General features: G+C 37.7%; 1 protein-coding gene across 1 annotated transcript in view; it reads right to left on the reverse strand.

Moving 5' to 3' along the window:
- Positions 1 to 4212: 4212 nt before the first annotated feature.
- RASEF (RAS and EF-hand domain containing) overlaps positions 4213 to 22783 on the reverse strand; it is a 40631-nt gene continuing 22060 nt past the window's right edge. Inside the window, exons 10-17 of the mRNA XM_083354628.1 lie at positions 20909 to 21143; positions 20252 to 20389; positions 15278 to 15425; positions 11891 to 11972; positions 11225 to 11339; positions 9851 to 9970; positions 9328 to 9404; positions 4213 to 7419 (exon numbers count right to left, since the gene is read on the reverse strand). Coding sequence (XP_083210754.1) covers positions 7311 to 7419; positions 9328 to 9404; positions 9851 to 9970; positions 11225 to 11339; positions 11891 to 11972; positions 15278 to 15425; positions 20252 to 20389; positions 20909 to 21143 — 1024 coding nt within the window. The 3' untranslated portion in view covers positions 4213 to 7310. The remainder of the gene's footprint in view (positions 7420 to 9327; positions 9405 to 9850; positions 9971 to 11224; positions 11340 to 11890; positions 11973 to 15277; positions 15426 to 20251; positions 20390 to 20908; positions 21144 to 22783) is intronic.

Genomic DNA, 22783 nt, shown 5'->3' on the forward strand with positions numbered 1-22783 from the left:
AAATTTTACTTAAGGACAGGGGTCTTCAAACTTGGCCCTTTTATGACTTGTGGACTTCAACTCCCAGAATTCCTCAGCGTGCCTGGCTGAGGAATTTTGGGAGTTGAAGTCCACAAGTCATAAAAGGGCCAAGTTTGGAGACCCCTGCTTTAGGAAATAGCCTGTGCTGGCTAAAACTGTCTAGAGTTGTAGATTATAAATATATGATGTATGGTTTTCACATCCTACCTTAATGTCACAATTCATTATACAACTAAATTGATCAATCAGATGTTGTGCTATATTTGGATGCAGCAACCATTTCTTAATGCTATATTTGGTACCAAATCAGCAACATGGCAAATTTATAAATATAATATAGAAATGATAAGGCCTTGATTAAAAAAAGGTAGGGGGGAGTCAATATATTCCTTTTCCAAATTATTTCCCATAATTTTGGATAAAATTAACAGAATATTAAGATGAAATTAAAAACACATTTGAAACTTAGAATTACTATTCATTTTGTAAATGTATCAGACTGCCCCCCAAGAAAAGTCCATCTCATTTTTTAAATTATATTTTTGTATAATATTCTAGGTTGCATATTTGAGGACAGGATCTGTAATTAATGTTTTTATACCCTTATTTTCTATGTCAATTCAGCTAAAATTGTGTTACTACCTAACTACTCTGCTACAATCAATTTCACTCTTTGGAATATTAATTATATTCACATTCACATTAATTGCAGTGTCCTTTTATTCATTACCAATGCAGATGAAACAAAGCGAAAGCCAAAAAGTTTTGTTTTCGTTATTCATTCTAACGTGTGTTTGTGTATGCATACATATATATATGGCAGGGGTCAGCAACCTGAAACAGTGAAAGAGCCACTCGGAACCGGTTGCCTCACAAAAGGAAAAACTGGGAGCCGCAAAAAATGTGTGCACATGCGTGTACATGCGTGCATGTGCAGAACAGGGTTTGACTGAAGAGTGGAGCCAAGGCGAGATATGCACCTAAACTGCATATTTGAATTGATTGGTTGAACTTTTTTTAAGTCCCACTTTTTTTTTTTGGACTGCACATGGCAGGGGACTGGGAGCCGCATGCGGCTCCGGAGCCGCAGGTTGCAGACCTGTGATATATGGCATACAACTACATATTTCTACATATGGAAAAAGTACAGCTGGTGTTTCTTTTCAAGTGCTCATGTAAATTATTGCCCCCACAATAATCAAATGTATTAGAATGATTTCTCATTGCTATTGATTTCATGAGATAATTTCTCTGCCCCATTTGTTTGATTGTTTCCTGCAATAAACATTAAGTGTGGTGTTAGTTTTCAGCCACTCACCATTTGCAGATAATGTATATTGAGAAGTTTCCTGACCAGAGTTAAATGTTGTCATCAGAACACCAGTTCTAAAAATTCTTCATTTTTGAGGAAGTCTCCTGGCTTTTAGATGGGAAGGAGGTAAAATATGAAAATATTACTTAAACAAAAAAACAAAATTCAGCACTATTGTTTTCTTTCCTTACTGTTGCTTGCTGTCCAAGTAGGGCCACTATCAAGAGTGATTACTGCCAGTGTAGTTATTTAACACACCACAGTCAGATCTGGCTGCATCGACATTGTTTATAAGGAGCTGAGCAAACACAATTTGAAAAACAGTGTCCCCAGTTATGAAAGACGAAAAACTTTTACTGCACCCATAAGGTACACAGCAGTTTCTGATGCAAAAAAAAAATGCCTCCACCCATGGAATCTAACTTCTAATGAATTGGTTTACAGCTGGGATGTTCCAAATAAGTACTTATGAAAGCTCATAAATATAAATAGGAGCTTTTGATGATTATGTGTCAAGCAAGCCCTTTCTTGTAACATGTAGAACCAGGTTTCATTTGTCTTATGTTCCACACCCTCTGCAACTATTTTCTCCTTGTGCTGCTGGGCTGCAGAACGAAAAACCAAATCTGATTATTAAACCGAAAGATGACCTTCTAGGTTTCCTGTGGGATACGTTTGTAGCTTCAGTTGATTCTTTTTACATCTAGAATGGACAGATATCACCACTCCCAAAGAAGCTTTGATGTTAAATTATTGGAATTCAATGTAGCTGAGATTCAAAAGTAGAGAACAGACATTAGAACAGGCTGGCCCATGAAGCTATGAAATCTCCCTTCACTAGAAATCTTCAAATAAAGCCTGGATGATCATTTGTAGAGATGCTGTAGTGTATCCCACACTGAGCTGGAGTTGGAACCATGGACCTCTAAGGTGGCTTTCAATGCTATGACTCTATCAAATGCATGAAAGTTCATGATGCATATGGCCAAACAGATCAGAACCCTTTCTAAGGTCAACTCTACGAAATTTTACCTCTTCATAATCAATTTGCAAAGTAACAGGTGGACAAAAATCACCTTTATCCACTCTTGCTTGAATGCCAGTCTTTTTTCAGAACACGAATGTGAAATATGCTTTCTATTGTATTTGGCAGGTTTTGATTAGCCGGTGGCTTTTTTAATGATTGCCTATTTTATGGAAGAAATGTGCCACACTGGACTATGGCTTTATTGGAGATGAAGTATTTGTTAATTATATCTGAGGTTGGTATTCTTTTTAATGATGTAATAGTAGGATAGAGCTGAACATGAAAAGTGTAGGGAGGAGACAGTATTAAAGCTGATATTGAAGAATTACTATTCACTAGATCTGGAAAATTATTTCCCAGATTCAGATCTGTCGAGCTTGAATAATTGATTTAGGCCTGTATTACGTAGGCTTGTGAGCCTCTTCAACTATAACAACTTTAAGCAATAACCACTTCATCATTATAACTAAAGGGGTTGTGGGAATGGGTGGGAAAGATTAAGGTCATTCTTCATTCCTGGCTACTACCTGAATGCACTACCCCCAAATCAACAATGCATTCACCATTGCTCTAACACAGGCTCCAATCACATCACTGGAGGCTCTTCCCAAATAGAGGATCAACAATCTAACACCCAGAAGCCAGAGGACAGTCATGAAGAACTCTGTCCACATCCTCAGAACCAACAGACTCAAACTCTCCCCAAATAAATACAATAAATTAAGCTGGTCCTTACCTCATCTGGTCCTTCCTAGATTGCATCCAATTTGAAAGTATAAAAGTATTTTTATCCTGCAAAGTCACCACCAACTCTTCATGGCAGCCCAACAGATGATTTTTATGGCCTGTCCTTCCCCCAAAATAAAATAAAAACTACTTTTAAATGGGCTGCCAATCATTAATCAGAGAACACAACAAAAGTGGAGAAATACTGTAGTTTACCACTCTTAGGCCAGACAGTAGCTTCAGTACCCTTGCAGTCATCCGCCCTTATGAATGACCACAGAGATGCTGTTGCATCATCCCTTCTCTCTCTCCACTCCCATCCCTCCCCAATGGGACCCTGCAGTGCTCAGGCCCAGCGCCCAGGCCTCCTGGAAGCAGCCGACATTTTCAGCACTCCAACAATTCCTTGCATAAATAGTGGCTGCTTTCAGAACTTTTCTGCCCTGATCAGCTGGTTTGCAGTCTCCCACCTAGTTCTTGCTAGGCTTTGGAGAACTCAAAAGCTTCTCAAAACCTTTCCCTTACTTAACCACCTCCCTGCCCTCAAAAACCATATTTCACAATAGATAGTCCTCGGCTTACAACAGTTCGTTTAGCGACTTTTCAAAGTTACAAAAGGGTCCTTTTTCAGAATCCATGTTTCAGTCTTCCCCACCTAAGACTGAGTTTTTGAAATTAGCTGTAGCCCGATACATCTTCCAAGAGTTACAATATGGATAATGTCATTTTTTTTAAAGCTGCATTTTAAAAAAAATAGGCTTAAACTAACATTTCCAATAAACACAGATTTCCTGTGGCTTATATAACTTTATTTCTAAGAAAATATGATGCAGCACATTTGGGGCACACAGCCTTTTAAAGAATGTTATACATATCAAAGCATTTAACAGATTAAATCTTCCAGAGGACAAATATTGCCTTTAAAATGGCACGTACTATAAACAGACAGTAAGGACAAACCAATTTGTGATCACTAATTGCATGAAAATATACCATATATACAGAATTTACCAAAGAAACAAGTCTATTTTCCTGTGAAAATAAATAAATATATGCATATAATGTATCAACTAAATAAATATAAACATTTACTTTGGAAGTTAAGAGTACAAGGTAAATACAGGACTTTCATACTGTGATTTTTCTCAATGCAGAAACTGTATTACTTCCTATGACTCTAGAAGCCTGGTTATATTTTAATCTGTTTCAAAAAAAATCTCTGTGACTACTGTAGATCTTGTAGCATGAATGGAGCTCTCCCTGAAAAGATAGTCTCCAATGACTCTTGGCATTGGAGCCCCACATCCACAAAATATTGCTGATTTAGAATTCATCCTTCAAGAGAAACCCAAATTATAGAAAGTGTAACTCTGCTGATTTAAACTATATGGACCAATAAAGCCAATACTTCTTTTGTTTCAAGTGCTAAGTGCCTTGTTACTATATTAAAATCTAGGTTTGTACATGCATGTCATTCAGCAAGGCAATTAACACGTACTTGGTAATTGATCTATAATTCCTATGAAATAAACTTTATTTTTTAAAAACCATCTTACACTGACTTATTTGCATCCCAAGTAAGGATTTCTTAATTTAACTACAAGTACTTGGAAAAAATATCTTTAAAATTTCAAAATAATTAAGAGAATAGTGAAAACTGGCACCTATAAAAGAGGCTTCAATCATTATAGGAGAAGCACAAATATAAAAGAATAAAGAATCTGCAAAACATTTGTGACTCACTTGCACAACTGTGCTTTGGGTTGGCTTAATATCAAAAATGTTCATTTCTGAACTCCTCTTAATTCTATAAGTTGTCTTCTACTGTTATATCAAAACATCCTCACTATTAAAAGGATTGTAGTCTTGTAAGCCTCCCCATTCTGCATGTGATGACAAAGCAACCATTTTACTGGGACACAATCTTCATGTACAGTTTAACATTATGAGAAAGATTTGAACATAGATACTTCCAGATATTCTCATTCTAGAAATTCCCCAATTCCTACAGAACAGTAAAGCTAAATAGGGTTAACAGGAGTTATGTTATAGGACAGTCTGGTGGGCATCTGCTTCAGAAGTTACTCCATTCTCAACGACTTGTATTATAACTATTTCAGCTTTCAAATAACCAGACTTCCACCGGGTTCAAAAACTCAATGGAATTCTAGTTAGTTTAATCTATTAAAGAAACTGAAGATCAAAATTTGGCTTGTGATCCTGGCTTGTATTCTAATAATAAAATAATTAGCCTCAAATGTCCTTCAAGATCAAATACTGTATCATAGATTGCTAGGAATAAGGATAGTAAACATAATATATCTGAATCAGTACAGTACAGTCAGAGACAGAGTACTAAACAATTTATGTTTTTTCAATTTATTTATCTAAATGGTATGAAATTGGCCAGTAAGACAATTTAGAGCTTTCAGCCTAGTTGTAAAAAATGCATGGAGAATCCAGCTGTAAACAAATTTCTGACACCAGATCAGAATAGAGAGAAACAGGTTTCTCTTCTCATAGCCTTGTGAGAAATTAATAATTTTCAAGACCTGCAGAATTTGAATTCCTTTCCTAATTTGGACAGAAATTGATAAATGTGATCAGCTAACTATTGTTTCAACTATGGAAACTTCCTTAAAAATGAGAAAGCTTTAACACAGTACAGCAAAATAAAATCTATGCATTTAGAAAAACAGTTTAGTTGTATATATCAAGGAGAATCTTTAAAATCATATAAAAGTGCCTCTTATTCCAACAACAGAATGACAAACTTTTGCATTTCCTGATCTTTAACAGATTCCCAGGAAAGTTGGGATTTTGACAGCATCAAGGCTTATCATTACAATAACATATTAAAGGGAACACGCCAAATATTATAGATTTCATGTAGTCCATGTAGATGCTTTTCTCGGTTTCCAAGCATGGAGGACACTTCTTGCAAAGAAGTTCAGACAACCTTTGTATTGATGTTGCAAAGCAATATCTTGGAGTAGGGTGTCCAACCTTGGCAACTTTTAAAAGCTGAAGACTTCAATTTACAGAATTCCCCAGCTAGCCATGCTGGATGGGGAATTCTGGGAATTGACGTCCACAAGTCTTAAAACTGCCAAGTTTGGACACCTCTGCCTTGGGGGAAGACCAAAATTGCCTATTCATTTTACAAAGGCCACTCTCTCTTCTGGGGTTGAGGACTGGGATCCTTTCTGGTTTTGAGTATTATTTATATAGAGAAATTGCTTTCCAGTATTTTCTTCAGTGAGGCCTTGTTGCTTTCATGTTCTATTCAGACCCAGAGGAAGAATAAGCCTTTTGATCAAGTTTCACAAATGTTGGTCCTTCTTCTTAACATCAAAGTACAAAAACGGTAGCAAACAGTTTCAAAGCGCAGCTTCCTATTCGGCGGAGAAGGGAAGGTAATGTCTCACTTCTGCTTATCGCCAAGGCACAATCACAATACAGTCTGTCTTCTTCAGAATTGCTGGGACTTCAACTTCTTATATTTCAAAAGAGCATTCAGTTATAGTCCCCAAATTCCAGGAAGGCACTTGACAGATAAAGATGCCATCTGTGTTTTACACATTCTACTCAGAGATCCTATATAATGCCAGCAGCAGCGTTCTGAATTCAGCATCAGAAGGGGTACATTTTTTCTAGATAGTTCTACATAAGTTGTATTTTTCTCCCAATTCAGGTTAAATTTTCAAGTCATCACTTCTTTTTCTAGGATCTCAAAAGCTGCATGGTATGGAAAAGTTGAATGCTTCAGAAAATCCTTCAAAACAATCACTGCACAAGTCTTATGATTAACGATGAAGAATCACAAATGTCTTCACAATGCAAGGCAGAAACTGGGCTATATACTGCCATTTTTTTAAAAAAAGGTTAATATTTATTTATGTAAACATTTAAGATTTTTGGGGGGGAATCGTTTCATCCAAGCAGATTGGCTTATGAAGGCACAGCTGATTTGAGATGGAATTATCTTAACTGCATAAATAAAGGAGTGATTCCTCTGACCAAATAAGAATTTTATACTTTTTGGCTTGGTTCATTCAATAAGCAACATATCTCAATTTTGCTTAAAGACTCTTGTGGGCCTGGTAGCTGAAAAATTACTTCCATCTTTCCTTCTGCTGATCATCTGGAACAACCTATGCTTTTCATTTTTTTCCTCTTCCATTGCCACAGAAGTCTGTTTCTTTGAGGCCAAGGAGTTACTTCTCAAACACTGCAGCAGTTTTTGGTGAACGAAGACTTTTTTAGTGTTGTCCCAGCCAGCTTAGTGACTGTTTTATCATCATCTTTGCTATCACTTCTTTTTCGCACTTCTCTGAAAAACAGTAGTTTGTTTAATCAGACAAAGCATTTTCAAAAGAAAATTATCCTGCTTTATCGTGAGCATTTGCTGAATAACAGTAAAGGTTCATGAATGTTGTGTATTGATACAGTTTGCTTTCAACGTGTACACTGAACATGAATAAATAAAACATGTCATTTGAATTAATGCTATTTACAGTGCTTAGTTTAATGGCAAACATAATATAAGACATATTGTCAAGAGGTGTTTACATAACAAACTTCAGTCTTGGGCCATTATGACACACCCCATTTTAGCATATTTTCCCCCTCTCTGGACACAACCCACAGAGAAAATCCAAATTATCATCTATCAAGTGGACTAAAATAAATGGGAACTGCGGAAGGAAGGTTGCCTATGAACTGTGATTTGAGTAATAAATTAGTGCTAGCAACAATATGCCATGGTGATTGTGAGAAGGTAGCTATTCTCTGTAGTATCTAGATCAGGGGTCCTCAAACTTGGCCACTTTAAGACTTGTGGACTTCAGCTCCCAGAATTCCCCAGCCAGCTGGCTAGGGAATTCTGGGAGTTGAAGTCCACAAGTCTTAAAGTGGCCAAGTTTTAGGACCTCTGATCTAGATGTTGAATAGGCAATCCTATCCTTATTTTTTAAAACTACTTTGATATTTTATAGTTTACGAAGATTCTACTTACAAGCCAATTTTATGAAACATGTATGAAATGTCAACACTCAAACATTGGATGTTTTTGCTCTGACAATGTAAGAGACAGCCTTTTCCTTTAAACTGTTTTGCTTTGAATCAATGAAGGGGGGGGGAGGAGGAGAAGGTTGACCCGGTTATTTTGATAAGATAAGAAATAGTGTGCTACAGAAAGGAAGCGAAACTTTGCATGTTAAACGAATTGGAGAATGTGACTCATGATGTGTAATTAAGGGAGGGAATTGTGTATGATATGATGTGTTCAGGGGAGAATTCAGATTCTGGCATCCATCCATGAGTGCCGATGCTTCATTCTCATTATTATAGACTTTTAAGAAAAACAATGCCTGAATGTTCTTTGATCTGGCTCATTAATTGGAACCATGACATGAAACATATATAGTGTTTTTCATATGCAATGAACACATATGCACCTATATTCGGGGATGTGCAACATAGCAATACATGGGGTTGCATATACTATGCATACTTACTGGCCTAAAATATTCAGTGGACCCTGCAAAATCTTAAATGAGATTTGCCAGTACTCGTTGAATTGGATGCCTTGCCTGGTCTCAATGCTACCAACTTTTATATCAGGGGTCTTCAAACTCAAGAACAGGGCTCAAGAACATTATTTCCTGGGGCTTAGTATATAAGATAGGGGTCTTCAAACTTGGCCCTTTTATTAACCTGTGGACTTCAACTCCCAGAATTCCTCAGCCAGGCACGCTGGTTGAGGATTTCTGGGAGTTGAAGTTCACTAGTCATAAAAGGGCCAAGTTTGAAGACCTCTGTCTTATATACTTAGCCCCAGGAAATAATGTTCTTGAGCTGCAGCTTTCTTCATGCCTAATTGGATTCACTAACAGCAGTGATCCACTAAACCACTTTTACTTCATGAAGTTAATTGTGCAAGGGAACAGCTCCTGCTAGTCTTATCTGATCCTTATGAATTAAACCTGAAAGAAGAGAGCAGAGACCTTTCTCCTGAATGAGGAAAGGGAACAAGATGCTTAGTGCCAGTGAGAAGGTAGTTGATGCAGTGACATTCACCTAGGGCAGCCTTTGATAGTCCCTGAAAAGCTGGAATTGGTCTTGAAACTAAGGAGAAAAAACCACAACTGTATACATACCAAGCTATTCATTCCATCTATTCCAGGTTACACGGGACACTAAATGTATATTTTAAAAAATGTGTGGCCTCTGAACATACCGAGCAAGATGAAGCACTGCCTCAACAATATTAGAGCCGTCTTTAGCACTTGTTTCACAGAATAGTGCACTGTAAGCCTAAAAGGTTAAAAAAATAAAATAAATCAAAAGCATATTAATTAAATTCATGGAAATTCAATTCAAAAAATGATTTAAAGACAAAGCTGAAAATAAAAGAACTAATTGCTTTTATTCACTATGATACCTTCCAAATGTTCTCAACATCAACTTTCATCATTTCCAGTTACTACGCAAGCTGAAAATTGTAGAAGTTGATGTCCAAAATTTCTGGAAGTACCAAATGATGAAATATTGCATTAAACAGCTGTTGCTTTCCAAATGTTTGCTAACATCCACTGAACTACAATATCAATAGCATTTTTTTTTAAATCAAGTTCTTATACATCGTCTGAACCTCAAGGATTCAACCTCTAATGATTCAAGCTTTCATTTCAATATATGATTCTACTTTCAATATTGTCTTTTTTTTCATTTTTGCAAGCTATTGGACCCGCCATTCTTACCATGGCCAACTTTTCTCCATAGCTGAGAGGTACGCATTTTAGTCCTTCTTCAGAAGCCGTCTCACGAAGATCTGATTTGTTTCCCACCATCATGATTGGGATATTTTCATGTGTGGCATCCTACAATGAGTAGAACTTTAATGCTGGGGGCTTCTGATGTTAAATCCAAAATACAGATTTTAATAGTCTAATACAGACATGTCAAACACAAGGCCCGGGGGCCAGATCCAGCCCGCAAAGTGGTTTCATGTGGCCCACGAAGCCATCCTGGAAACAGTGGGAGAACGGCCCCCACTGCCTTTGCCCTGACCCAGAGACCCTCCGCCTGCCAGAGACCCTCAGATCTGTCCCACTCCTGCCCAGGCCCCCCATAGGCACCCTTGATGCGAACAATGTAGAGCTGGCCACGCCCACCCAGTAGGCCATGCCCACCCTGGCCATACCCACCTGGCCCACCGAGGACAACAGCAATGCTGATGCGGCCCTCAATGAAATTGAGTTTGACACCCCTGGTCTAATGCATCCACACACTTTTTACTATTATTAGAAATTTACCCTGCTTTTGATTAGTTTTAATAAGAAAAACTGTTGGAATATTGTATCATATGTTTTAATGTATATTTATTTGTTAAATTTCTCACATCTCACGACAAGTGATTCTAGGCAGCGTATAACAAAAAAAACAATAAGCACGTCAAAACCATAGTATTAAAAGGTTTTTTTAAAGAATAAAAACACACAAGAAATTAGATCAGCAAGGGAGCCACCTTAAGATCTCACCAGTCCCTAAACCCCCTGAACCCCCAGGCCTGATGAACATAGCCAGGTCTTGAGGGACCTCCAGAAAACAAATAGGAATGGAGCTGACCTCCTAGTCAGTACAGGTAGTCCTTGGCTTACGACCACAATTGAGCCCAAAGTTTCCATTGATAAGCGAAACATTTGTCAAGTAAATTATGCTCTATTTTACAACCTTTCTTGCCACAGTTGTTAAGCGAATCCATGCAGTTGTTAAGTTAGTGACCTGGTTGCTAAGTGAATCTGGCTTCCCCATTGACTTTGTTTGTCAGAAGGTTGCAAAAATGTGATCTTGTGACCTTGGAACACTGCAACGATCCTAAAGATGAATCAATTACCAAACATCCGAATTTTGATCACGTGATCATGGAGATGCCGCAATGCTCATAAGTGTGAAAAATGGTCATAAGTCACTTTTTCCAGTGCAGTTGTAACTTTGAATGGTCGTTAATTCAAGCATTGTAAGCCGAGGACTACCTGTACTGCAACACATTGAATCTGAATCATCTCAACCATTAATAACATTTAAAACACAGGCTCCCTTAAAAACTTTTGTAAGATTCAAAACATCCTTACCGCTATCATATCCACCCATTCTCGTACATTAAGAAAGCTTTTTTCGCAGGTAACATCATACAGTAATAGAACTCCGTCTGCTCTTCTAAAGTAAGACTTTGCAATACTTCGGAACCTTTTTTAAAAACAAAGTTAAAATTTGCTGTAGTTCTTCTATTCCACATTTTTCCCCCTTGGTCTGTTGAGCAGGTTAATTTCAGCAGATTAAAGTCAAACATCTGATCAATAAAGAGGGCAGGATAGGAATTAAGATGGTAAAGCCTGCATTACATACCCTTTAAGTTGATGCCATTAATCTAGTGGCATTTTAGGATTAGTTTGAACTTTAAAGAGCTAGTGCTTGAAGAGTCCAATGGGCCACTACTATTCAAGACCAGGTGTAAATACCAAGTGTCCTGTAATTGCTCCAGAGTAAACTTACTTACATTGTCTGGAACCAGTGGAAGCTGAAATTCAAAGTCTCTACATTTTGTTCAAAGTTAGGACATTTTCTAACACATTCTAGGGCAATTTTCCTTAACCTGGCATTCTCCAAAATGCACTAGGCTTCCTGACATTGTTATGAAGATTCTAATATCGCTAACTTAGAGGACAGCACCCAAATATAATTTTCTAATATAAAACTTTTATTTTTATCTCAAACAAAATCAGATATATTTAACTAACCTCTCTTGACCAGCAGTATCCCAAAGCTGTAGCACGGTAGGTTCTCCATCAACAATGAGTCTCTTCATTTGAAAGTCAACCCCTTAAAATAAATAACATCCTTTAATGCACTGCATTGCCATCCTTTAATTCAGTGAAGGTTAAGAATCTGGAATATATCTGTAGGATTAAACCTAAAAATATATAAAGGTAAAGGTAAAAGTAAAGGTTCCCCCGCACATGTGTGCTAGTCGTTTCCAACTCTAGGGGCCGGTGCTCATCTCCGTTTCAAAGCCAAAGAGCCAGCGTTTGTCTGAGGACGTCTCCGTGGTCATGTGGCCGGCATGACTAGATGCCAAAGGAACGGAATGCTGTTACCTTCCCACCATAATGGTCCCTATTTTTCTACTTGCATTTTTACGTGCTTTCGAACTGCTAGGTTGGCAGAAGCTGGGACGAGTAACAGGCGCTCACTCTGTTACGCGGCACTCGGGATTTGACCCACCAAACTGCCGACCTTCTGATCGACAAGCTCAGCGTCCTAACCCATTGAGCCACCACGTCCCTTAATCAGGGTTAAATAAGTGAGCATTACTGATAATTCTGGGGCAAGAACAGGAGCTCCCCCCCCCCAGCCCACACAGTGCTTGGATCTTGAACTGCCAACCTTCCAGTTGACAAGCCCAACGTCTAGGATGACAAAATGATACAATGAAGTAGAGAACCATGTTGCACCATCTGGCTGTTTGTCTGCCTCCAAACATGAGAAATAACTTCCCCCTCACAGAATTAAGTCTTTGACTCTGCTTCCAACAGATGACATTTGTCCATCAGCTTCCTAGGTCCAAAGATCAATAAATTCACTGTCTTGGCAACTGTACCACTAAGGGACAGCTGAAAATGGGAGTGCTCCTTTTAGGAGATATTTGAGCTGAAGATTTCAACATAACATTGTTATTTTTTGTTCTATTTTATTTTTTATTCGTTCTAATGTTTGTATGCCACCCAGAAATGTGTCTGCATGAGATAGGCAGCAGAGAAAGAAAGAAAGAAAGAAAGAAAGAAAGAAAGAAAGAAAGAAAGAAAGAAAGAAAGGAAGGAAGGAAGGAAGGAAGGAAGGAAGGAAGGAAGGAAGGAAGGGAGGAAGGAAGGAAGGAAGGAAGGAAGGAGAAAGGGAAAGAAAGGAAAGGAAAGGAAAGGAAAGGAAAGGAAAGGAAAGGAAAGGAAAGGAAAGGAAAGGAAAGGAAAGGAAAGGAAAGGAAAGGAAAGGAAAGGAAAGGAAAGGAAAGGAAAGGAAAGGAAAGGAAAGGAAAGGAAAGGAAGAAAGAAAAAAATACTTTATCTAACTATCTGAAAAAGTCAGATAAACCTTTCCAGAGTCACTGGCAACTATGGGTACTAATTAGCATGTACAATCTCAAGAAAGAACAAATCAGGAAAAAATAAGGGGAGACATCAGCCTGGTGATTGGAAGGAAGGAAGGTAAGGTTAATGGCTGTTCTTCCTTGCCATACTACAATTTAAACACAAAAATCATGATGATAGGGATCCTTGCAATATGAAAAGTTCTGTTCTTAATATGAGAGTAGTTGCTGATGCAACATATATTATCAAAGATTTAACCCTGAATACAAATGTTGATATGGCAAGTATTATAGAGACCTGGTTAAAAAGGAACTGGGGATTCATTTCTCTCAGCCTAACTACCAGTTTACTGTACTTGATGGAAAGCAGACCAGGACTGTGATCATGTTAGGATAATTTCCTACATTCCAATAGAAGCTATGTTTAGCTCAGAGCTGAACTGTGGAGTTTCTTGATGCTTTCTGAACTTGTTTTCTTGCAGATTTTTCAATACCCAACTACAGTAGGGCTTTAAGCGGTTTGTGTATTATAGCGCTATTGAGTGGTTGTAGAGGTCTGCTGTTGTTTCTAAGTATTTGTGATGATTGGAAGTGTTGAAGGCTGTATCTCCTATTGTTTTCTATACTCTATCACCAGGATGTTAGAAATGGAGGGGAACTGGGATTATCAGTGAAATATGTGATTTCCAGAACTGAAACAGGCTGATCTTCAGATTTATAACTCTGTAATAGCCCACCTTAACTACTGCAATATGGTTTACATGGGATACCCCTGAAAAACATCAGGATGTTACATCTGATGCAAAATACAGCAACTAGACTGCTATTCTGTGTAAAATTGTTAACTGGTGTCAAACTTTAAAAGTTGCCAATCTTTTAAGTAGTAGGTAATTTTGGAATGTGGTTTATCATGTATTTTTAACTTTTAATATTCTATATTTAGATTTTCTACCTTGAGTGTTTGCCTGAGTCAAATAATGGTCATCAGTCAAAATAAATAATGCATAATTTAAAATGTGTAATTGAGGCACGATTATATTTCATGTAAAGTTGTTTGTAGCATTCATAACATCTGCACATTTTGGCAATTTTTTTAAAAAAAAATTCTATGGTAATTTTCAAATGACATGGACTAAAATTGAATTCTTGATGCAATTGCAAATTAATAATTTTGATGCTGTCACAAAAGTTAATTTTAATTGTTTAACCTTATTGGTTGAGGGTTTACATAGTATTTCAAACATTTCATTTATTTAATTGGATGTTGTGTTAATAAATTAATAATTTCATTTCTGCACATTTTAATAAAAATATGTGTGCAGAACAATCTATCAAAGCAAAGTTTATATTATCTACAAAGTTTGGCTTTTCCATTTACGATGTAGGCAATAACAGCACTGTGCAGAATGGCAAAAAGTATGAGTTAAAAAGAATTTTATGGGGCATCTAGTCTAATCTGCTGCTCAGTGCAGGAATCCAATAAATCAATCCCAACAACTGAAAATTTAACCTGCACTGAAAACTCCAACAAAATGAAATCCACCACTATTCCAGCATATTGTTCCAGTGTTTTAATTGTTCTCTCAGGAAATTCTCACCTCTTGTATCAAAGTAATGTAGTGTCAAAATCTATATTCCAGTTTTGGTCTAATGTATTTTTTTCTTTTTTGTAATCTTACTCTTGGGATGTTCAGCAATTTTTTTACAACATTTTGGATACAACATTTGAATTTATATGGTGGAGTGTACTTCTACTATCCTTGTTTTGCAGAAAAGGCCTAACTACTGTATATCTTTATCTCTCTGTTACTTTACTATCTGCCCTTTTCCCTTTAACTTCAACGAAGTTTTGACATAGGTCAGTACAAAACCACATATGATGTCTTAAGGTCCATGGAAGAAGTTTAATGTAGAGGTGACTGAAAGACAAGCTATTATAATCAAACACGGTGTCTATATTTTGAGGGAACAAATATCTTCAAACCTCATCTATTAGGTCAGGCAATTGTGGGTGCCATAGAAAAAGAAAATATAAAAAACCTACCCAGGGTTGCGCTGGTGTTCCCTCGAAATTCATTTTTGCAAAGCCTCATAAGAAAGCTAGATTTCCCAACAGCTGCATCCCCAGCAAGAACTATCTTGTAGGCCTTCTCTGAGCTTGGGTATCTGGAGTTGCTGTGTACAGAATCAACCTAATATAACAAAACATGTATCGTATTGACAACATTAAAATAATACTAAGCTTTGATTCAGTAATCTTATTTTTAAAACACGTCAGGCTGTTGGTGCTAAGTCTGGAACACTGGAGCAACAAATAGCACGTGTACATATGTACACACAGGTAATGGGCTATGATGATCATCTTCATCACCGAAGACTAGCATAATAAAAATATTTCATCAGACATCATTGGGATGGGAGTGAAAATGACAACACAAATATTGCAATGCCAATATTGCAACACTTTCTATAAATCCAATAGTACAGTACAATTTAGAATACCGAAAACTATTCAGCTTCCTACTTAACTAAAGTTGTCAAAGAAATAAATGAAGAACACGGGCCCTTCCTTGTCAATCAAAGCCTTTTAAAAAGTGGTAGTATGACAGACGCTCATACAGAAATTTAAAGTTAGAAAAATTAGAATTGGTTCTCATCTGCGGTAAATTCCCTAATCTAGCCATACTGCGTTTGCTAGTTTTCTGCCAAGTCAAACTGATAAACTGAACTAAGGATTAAGTGTCTGGAGATGTGTAATTTACTGTTTAGCTCAGAGATGAAGTCTGAGCAAGTTTGTCAGAACTCTGGAAGGTATATTCTCAACAGTTTTACAGGATACCAGACAGAGGATTGATCTAGTGCAGGGGTAGGCAACCTGGGCTCTTTTATGACTCGTGGACTTCAACTCCCAGAATTCCTGAGCCAGCATGGCTGGCTCAGGAATTCTGGGAGTTGAAGTCCACGAGTCATAAAAGAGCCCATGTTGCCTAGTGGACCTCTGTCAGATTTTAAAGGAAATTTATGTCTGATGATTACTGGATTTACTAATTAAAAATGAGGTGTTTATGGGAAGAAGGGACCTGAGACAGGCAATTTATAAAGGTGGAGATGGTGACTATTATGTCTATAACAGCTGCAAAGAAAATCATAAGTCATTTCTTTAGATGTCTTTGTCTTTTGCAGTTTCTCACTTTTTATTTTACATCATTTTTTTCATCTTTCTGGGTTTTTTTCTGTTTAAGTTACTAGTGGGTTTTTTTACGGCTGTGAAAATTTTTATTTTCAATAAATATGATGTTAAAAGTATTTTATGTCTTATAATGGATTATAAAAATGTCATAAAGTCCATTTTTAAATTAGCATAACATGCCTAAAATCACTGGAGGACTTTTTTGTTTGGCTTAAGTTTTTAAATTTAAGTTATAAAGGACTTTTAAAGATAAAATTTCAGGAAACTCAGCTACATAATAACAAGACAACAAGCACACCCCTCCTGAAGATTTCACTGAGCTTTGTAAACACTAATCTGGTAGTCAATAAAATCAGTGAAGCTTGTATCTAAATAAAAATCCATAGTACCGGATGCTTATGCTAAGCAAGCTTGTTTGGTTCTGACAATGTATTATGCTATGAATCTAGTTATAGTTATTTATTCAATAAAATATGGCTCAGGATAATGTATCACCAAAAGAATAACATGATTAGTTCTTCACTGTAAAAGAAGCTTCAAACATCAGCTGCTCCTTCATGCCATACGGAAAACGTCTTTTGACAGTAAAAAGATAGTGAAAAATGAAATGGCATACTGGAAGAGAAAGAAGAATCTGAGCTTAAAAGTGTCAAGGATACCACTGGATACAAGATAGATAACCTTTATTGTCATTTCTTACTGTGGGCACACTGGTACACATTAAAAATAAAATTCTGTTGCCTGTTCTCAAAAGTGTACACATACATAACACACTTAAAAACATACTATATATTGTTGTTGTTGTTAGTTGCGAAGTCGTGTCCGACCCATCGAAACCCTATGGACAACGTTCCTCCAAGCTTTCCTGTCCTCTACCATCTTCTGGAGTCCATTTAAGCTCACGCCTACTGCTTCAGTAACTCCATCCAGCCACTTCATTCTCTGTCGTCCCCTTCTTCTATTGCCCTCAATCTTTCCCAGCATTAGGCTCTTCTCCAGTGAGTCCTTTCTTCTCATTAGGTGGCCAAAGTATTTGAGTTTTAGCTTCAGGATCTGGCCTTCTAAAGAGCAGTCAGGGTTGATCTCCTCTAGGACTGACCGGTTTGATCGCCTTGCAGTCCAAGGGACTCGCAGGAGTCTTCACCAGCACCAGAGTTCAAAGGCCTCAATTCTTTGGCGCTCAGCCTTTTTTATGGTCCAACTTTCACTGCCATACATTGCAACTGGGAAGACCATAGCCTTGACTATACGCACTTTTGTTGACAGGGTGATGTCTCTGCTTTTTAGTGTGCTGTCTAGATTTGCCATGGCTTTCCTCCCAAGGAGCAAGCGTCTTTTAATTTCTTGGCTACAGTCCCCATCTGCAGTGATCTTGGAGCCCAGGAAAATAAAATCTGTCACTACCTCCATTTCTTCCCCATCTATTTGCCAGGAATTGAGAGGGCCGGATGCAATGATCTTGGTTTTCTTAATGTTAAGTTTCAACCCAAGTTTTGCACTCTCCTTCTTCACTCGCAACAAGAGACTCTTCAGTTCCTCTTCACTTTCTGCCATTAGAGTGGTATCATCTGCATATCTTAGGTTGTTGATATTTCTTCCAGCAATCTTAATTCCAACTTTTGATTCATCTAGCCCTGCCTTTCTCATGATGTGCTCTGCATATAAGTTAAATAGGCAAGGCGACAGTATACAGCCTTGCCGGACTCCTTTCCCAATTTTGAACCAATCAGTGGTTCCGTGTCCAGTTCTCACTGTTGCTTCTTGGCCCGCATATAGGTTTCTCAAGAGACAAATAAGATGGTCTGGTAGACCCATCTTTTTATGGACTTGCCACAGTTTGTTATGATCCACACAATCAAAGGCTTTAGCATAATCAATGAAGCAGAAGTAGATGTTTTTCTGGAACTCTCTAGCTTTCTCCATGATCCAGCGTATGTTGGCAATTTGATCTCTGGTTATACTCTGCCTCTTCGAAATCCTGCCTGTACTTCTGGTACTTCTCGATCCACATACTGCTGAAGTCTAGCTTGTAGGATTTTAATCATAACTTTACTAGCATGAGAAATGAGTGCAATGGTGCGATAGTTTGAACATTCTTTGGCACTGCCTTTCTTTGGAATTGGAATGTAAACTGATCTTTTCCAATCCTGTGCCCACTGTTGAGTTTTCCAAATTTGCTGGCAAATTGAGTGTAGCACTTTTACTGCATCGTCTTTTAAGATTTTGAATAGCTCAGCTGGAATACTGTCACCTCCACTAGCTTTGTTGTTCCTCAGCTTTTCTAAGGCCCACTTCACTTCACATTCTAGGATGTCTGGCTCGAGGTCAGTGACCACCTCATTGTGATTATCAGGGACGTTAAGCTCATTCTTGTATAAGAATGTGTAATTTTGCCACCTTTTCTTAATCTCTTCTGCCTCTGTTAGGTCCCTGCCATTTTGGTCCTTTATCATGCCCATTTTTGCATTATACGTTCCCTTCATCTCTCCAATTTTCTTGAAAAGATCTCTGGTCCTCCCTATTCTATTGTTTTCTTCTATTTCTTTGCACTGTTCATTTAAGAAGGCATTCTTATCTCTTCTAGCTATTCTCTGGAATTCTGCATTCAATTGGGCGTATCTTTCTTTTTCTCCCTTGCCTTTCGCTTCCCTCCTTTCCTCAGCTATTTGCAAAGCTTCCTCAGACAGCCATTTTGCTTTCTTGCATTTCTTTTTCTTTGGGATGGTTTTGGTTGCTACCTCTTGTACAATGTTGCGAACCTCTGTCCATAGTTCTTCAGGCACTCTGTCTATCAGATCTAATTCCTTAAATCTATTTGTCACCTCTACTGTATATTCAACAGGGATATGATTTAATTCATACCTGAGTGGCCTAGTGCTTTTCCCTACTTTCTTCAGTTTAAGCCTAAACTTTGCAATGAGAAGCTCATGGTCTGAGCCACAGTCAGCTCCTGGTCTTGTTTTTACTGACTGTATAGAGCTTCTCCATCTTTGGCTGCAGAGCATATAATCAATCTGATTTCTGTGTTGACCGTCTGGTGATGTCTATGTGTAGAGCCGTCTCTTGGGTTGTTGGAAAAGAGTGTTTGCTATGACCATCGTATTTTCTTGACAAAATTCTATCAACCTGTGCCCTGCTTCATTTTGTACTCCAAGGCCAAACTTGCCTGTTATTCCAGTTATCTTTTGGCTTCCTACTTTAGCATTCATTTTTTGGTGTTAGTTCTATAAGGTGCTGTAGGGCTTAATAGAACCAGACAATTTCATCCTCTTCAGCACTGGTGTTTGGGGCATAGACTTGGACTACTGTGATATTGAATGGTTTGCCTTGGATTCGAACTGAGATCATTCTGTCATTTTGAGGATTGCATCCCAGTATTGCTTTTCCTACTCTTTTATTAACTATGAAGGCTACTCCATTTCTTCTGAGGGATTCTTGCCCGCAGTAGTATATCTGGTGGTCATCTGAATTAAATTCACCCATTCCTGTCCATTTTAGTTCGCTGATACCTAAGATGTCGATGTTCAGTCTTGTCATCTCGTTTGACCACGTCCAGCTTTCCTTGATTCATGGATCTTACATTCCAGGTTCCTATGGAGAAAAAATCTTTACAGCATCGGACTTTCCTTTCACAACCAGACACATCCACAGCTGAAAATCCTTTCGGGTTTGGCCCAGTCACTTCATTCTTTCTGGCGCTACTAGTACTAGCCCTCTGCTCTTCCAAACCAGACTGTAATGCAAAATGACATTTTGGTTGTTCTGAAGGAACAACCAATCTCAGCCATCGTGGCTTTAAGAGTAAACATGGCACTCTATAGTTAATACCTGTGGAGAGATTGCAGGAATGTGTTTCCTTGCTGAAACTCCAGAACTGCTTCGACTGATTGATTGGTTGGGCTTCCAGTACAATGTTGTATTTACATCATCAGAACTGTATACCTCTTCATCTCGTATGTCTGGGACCTGCAGAAAACAAGAAGTGAAACTAACCTGCCCTAGAAAACACTTGTTAATGAAAGCGAGGAGAGGGAGAGAAAGAGAGAGAGATCATTCTACTGCCATAATCCAATTTGACTCTCAGTTGATACATGTCGTAAAAGATTTTTTTTTCATTTGTATGGGTAGCATTCCCCTTGGAGAACTGGAGTAAATTCTATCACTATTCCACTCCATCTATTAAAATTCTCTTTACTGTAGATTAATATGGATATTTTTTCATTATATTATTCTTCAGAATGGGATATAATGGGTAAATAAGCAAGCATGCACTCTTCCCCCAAAACTCTGTGAAGAATTAACCACAGAAATAATGTGGTCAAATAACCCCATTAAACGTAAAACCCGCAATTCCTTTATATATTTAAACTCACATGTATCTCATATGAGGTTTTAGTTCATTCTCTTGACAAGCAGGAAGTGATTTTGCTTTTAAACACCAATCTGAACATTTTAAATGTATGGTTAACACACTCAATAGCTTACGTCTGTGTCAGAAGCATCACCCGGGAAGCTTTCCTGCAGACACCGTGATTTCTGAGACGTTCTTTGATGCTTGGATTCCACTTCTGAATCATATTCATTTGAATCTCTTAATGTAGACAAGCCGCTATCAAAGCAGCTTTCAGGCAAGCTGTCAACTTCACAGTTTATCCTCTGCATTGGATCACAAAGTGCGAGGGAATCATACTCTTCATCCACATAGGATGAATGAGACAGCCTGATTGGGACATAAGGAGAAATAACTTTTGGAAAGGCAATGCAATGTAATAGGGTAAGTTTTAAACCCACTCTCAGCCATGAAAACTTAGGTTTCGAGGCAGTCACTCTTTAAATCCAGCCTACCTCACAGGGTTGCTACTATGGAACAAATTTGAGGAACCATGTGGTACATCCTCTAGACATTTAGCTAACTATATTTCACATGGCGAAATATACAGAGTATATGAATAATTATACCGTTATGTTAAGTCAGGGAGAACAGGTCTACATACTAATGTTAAAACAGAAATTGTAACTAAGGCATACATATGGAAGTGTAGTTATCTTGTTCCATTAGACTAGAATATTCTGAATAATTTCAAAGACTAATAAACATAGTTAAACATCTCTTGAGGTACAGTGCTAAAACATTAAAATAAAATACAATAGTAAAGCATTTGAGGCCAGTTTACTGTTTATATACTTATTTCATTAAAGTATTTATATCCCAATTTCTCAGGTGGTAGCTTTCCTCAGCATTCAGGTTTAAGAAACAGTATTTATGAAAAAATGTTAAAAGTCCTTCAAATTTTATAGTTAACATGAAGTAGGACACACACCTCTTAAAGCATTTTTTTTTCAAAAAGCATGCTAGAGAAACTCTGCTCTGAAAACTGAGAGAAAATCTGTATTCCTTGAAGCTATCTTCTTAACTTAGGTAATATACATAATACCAAACCTTAAATTTACAAAATTATTCCAGAGACTATAAATGCTGGGCTCCCATTCAAAAAGCATAAATTAATGAGAAGTATTAACTTTAATTCCTGAAAACCTGGCAGAGACGAAATCCAAAACAGCTGTTCCCGGCAATCATGTCCCTTGTTAAATGATCATTCAATTCCACTAGAGAGCAGCATAGGGTAGGCAACCAATGCTGCATATTAAACTTATCATAAACATATCGTAGTGGTGTCCACTCCAACTTTGGCAACTTTAAGACTTGTGGACATGCTGGCTGGGGAATTCTGGGAACTGAAGTTCACAAGCCTTAAAGTTGCCAAGGTTGGACACCTCTGCACTATAGGAAACAGACTGCCATTAGAATCTATCTACTTGCTTCTAGTTTACATCTTGAGCACACAACCAACTGTATCAGGTTTACCACATTTGTTCTTGACACAGAAGCTTGACTATGGAATTAAACTATGCATTCTGAAGACTAAATTACCTCAACAAGGTCAACAGACAAATCTATAGATCCAGATTGATTCCAGGAAGAATCTACTAAAAGAAAGACAAAAAGATACCACTGGTTGCCCCCTACAACTCACACCATTCAAATACTCTCTTGTTCTCTCCAGTCTAGTCCAATCCAGTCCTAATTTAAATCCTACACCAATCTGATCATTCCACTGATCTGTGTGGTGCAAATAATGAAGAGACAAGACTGCTGGCTAATCCAAATCAGCTTTCCACACCTAAATCAGGTTCTTGAGAGGAAGAAAGGAACCACCAGAGATGGAAATGTGATGAACTCAGATCAATCCATGTATTGAAAATACACACTGTAGACTCAGAATTTGCTCAGGGACACCCCATTATTTAATCACGCACAACAAGTGAGAATAATTAATCAGTGGACAGCTTGCCTCCGTA

The sequence above is a fragment of the Vipera ursinii genome (assembly GCF_947247035.1).
Source record: "Vipera ursinii genome assembly, chromosome: 2".
Lineage (NCBI taxonomy): Eukaryota > Metazoa > Chordata > Lepidosauria > Squamata > Viperidae > Vipera > Vipera ursinii.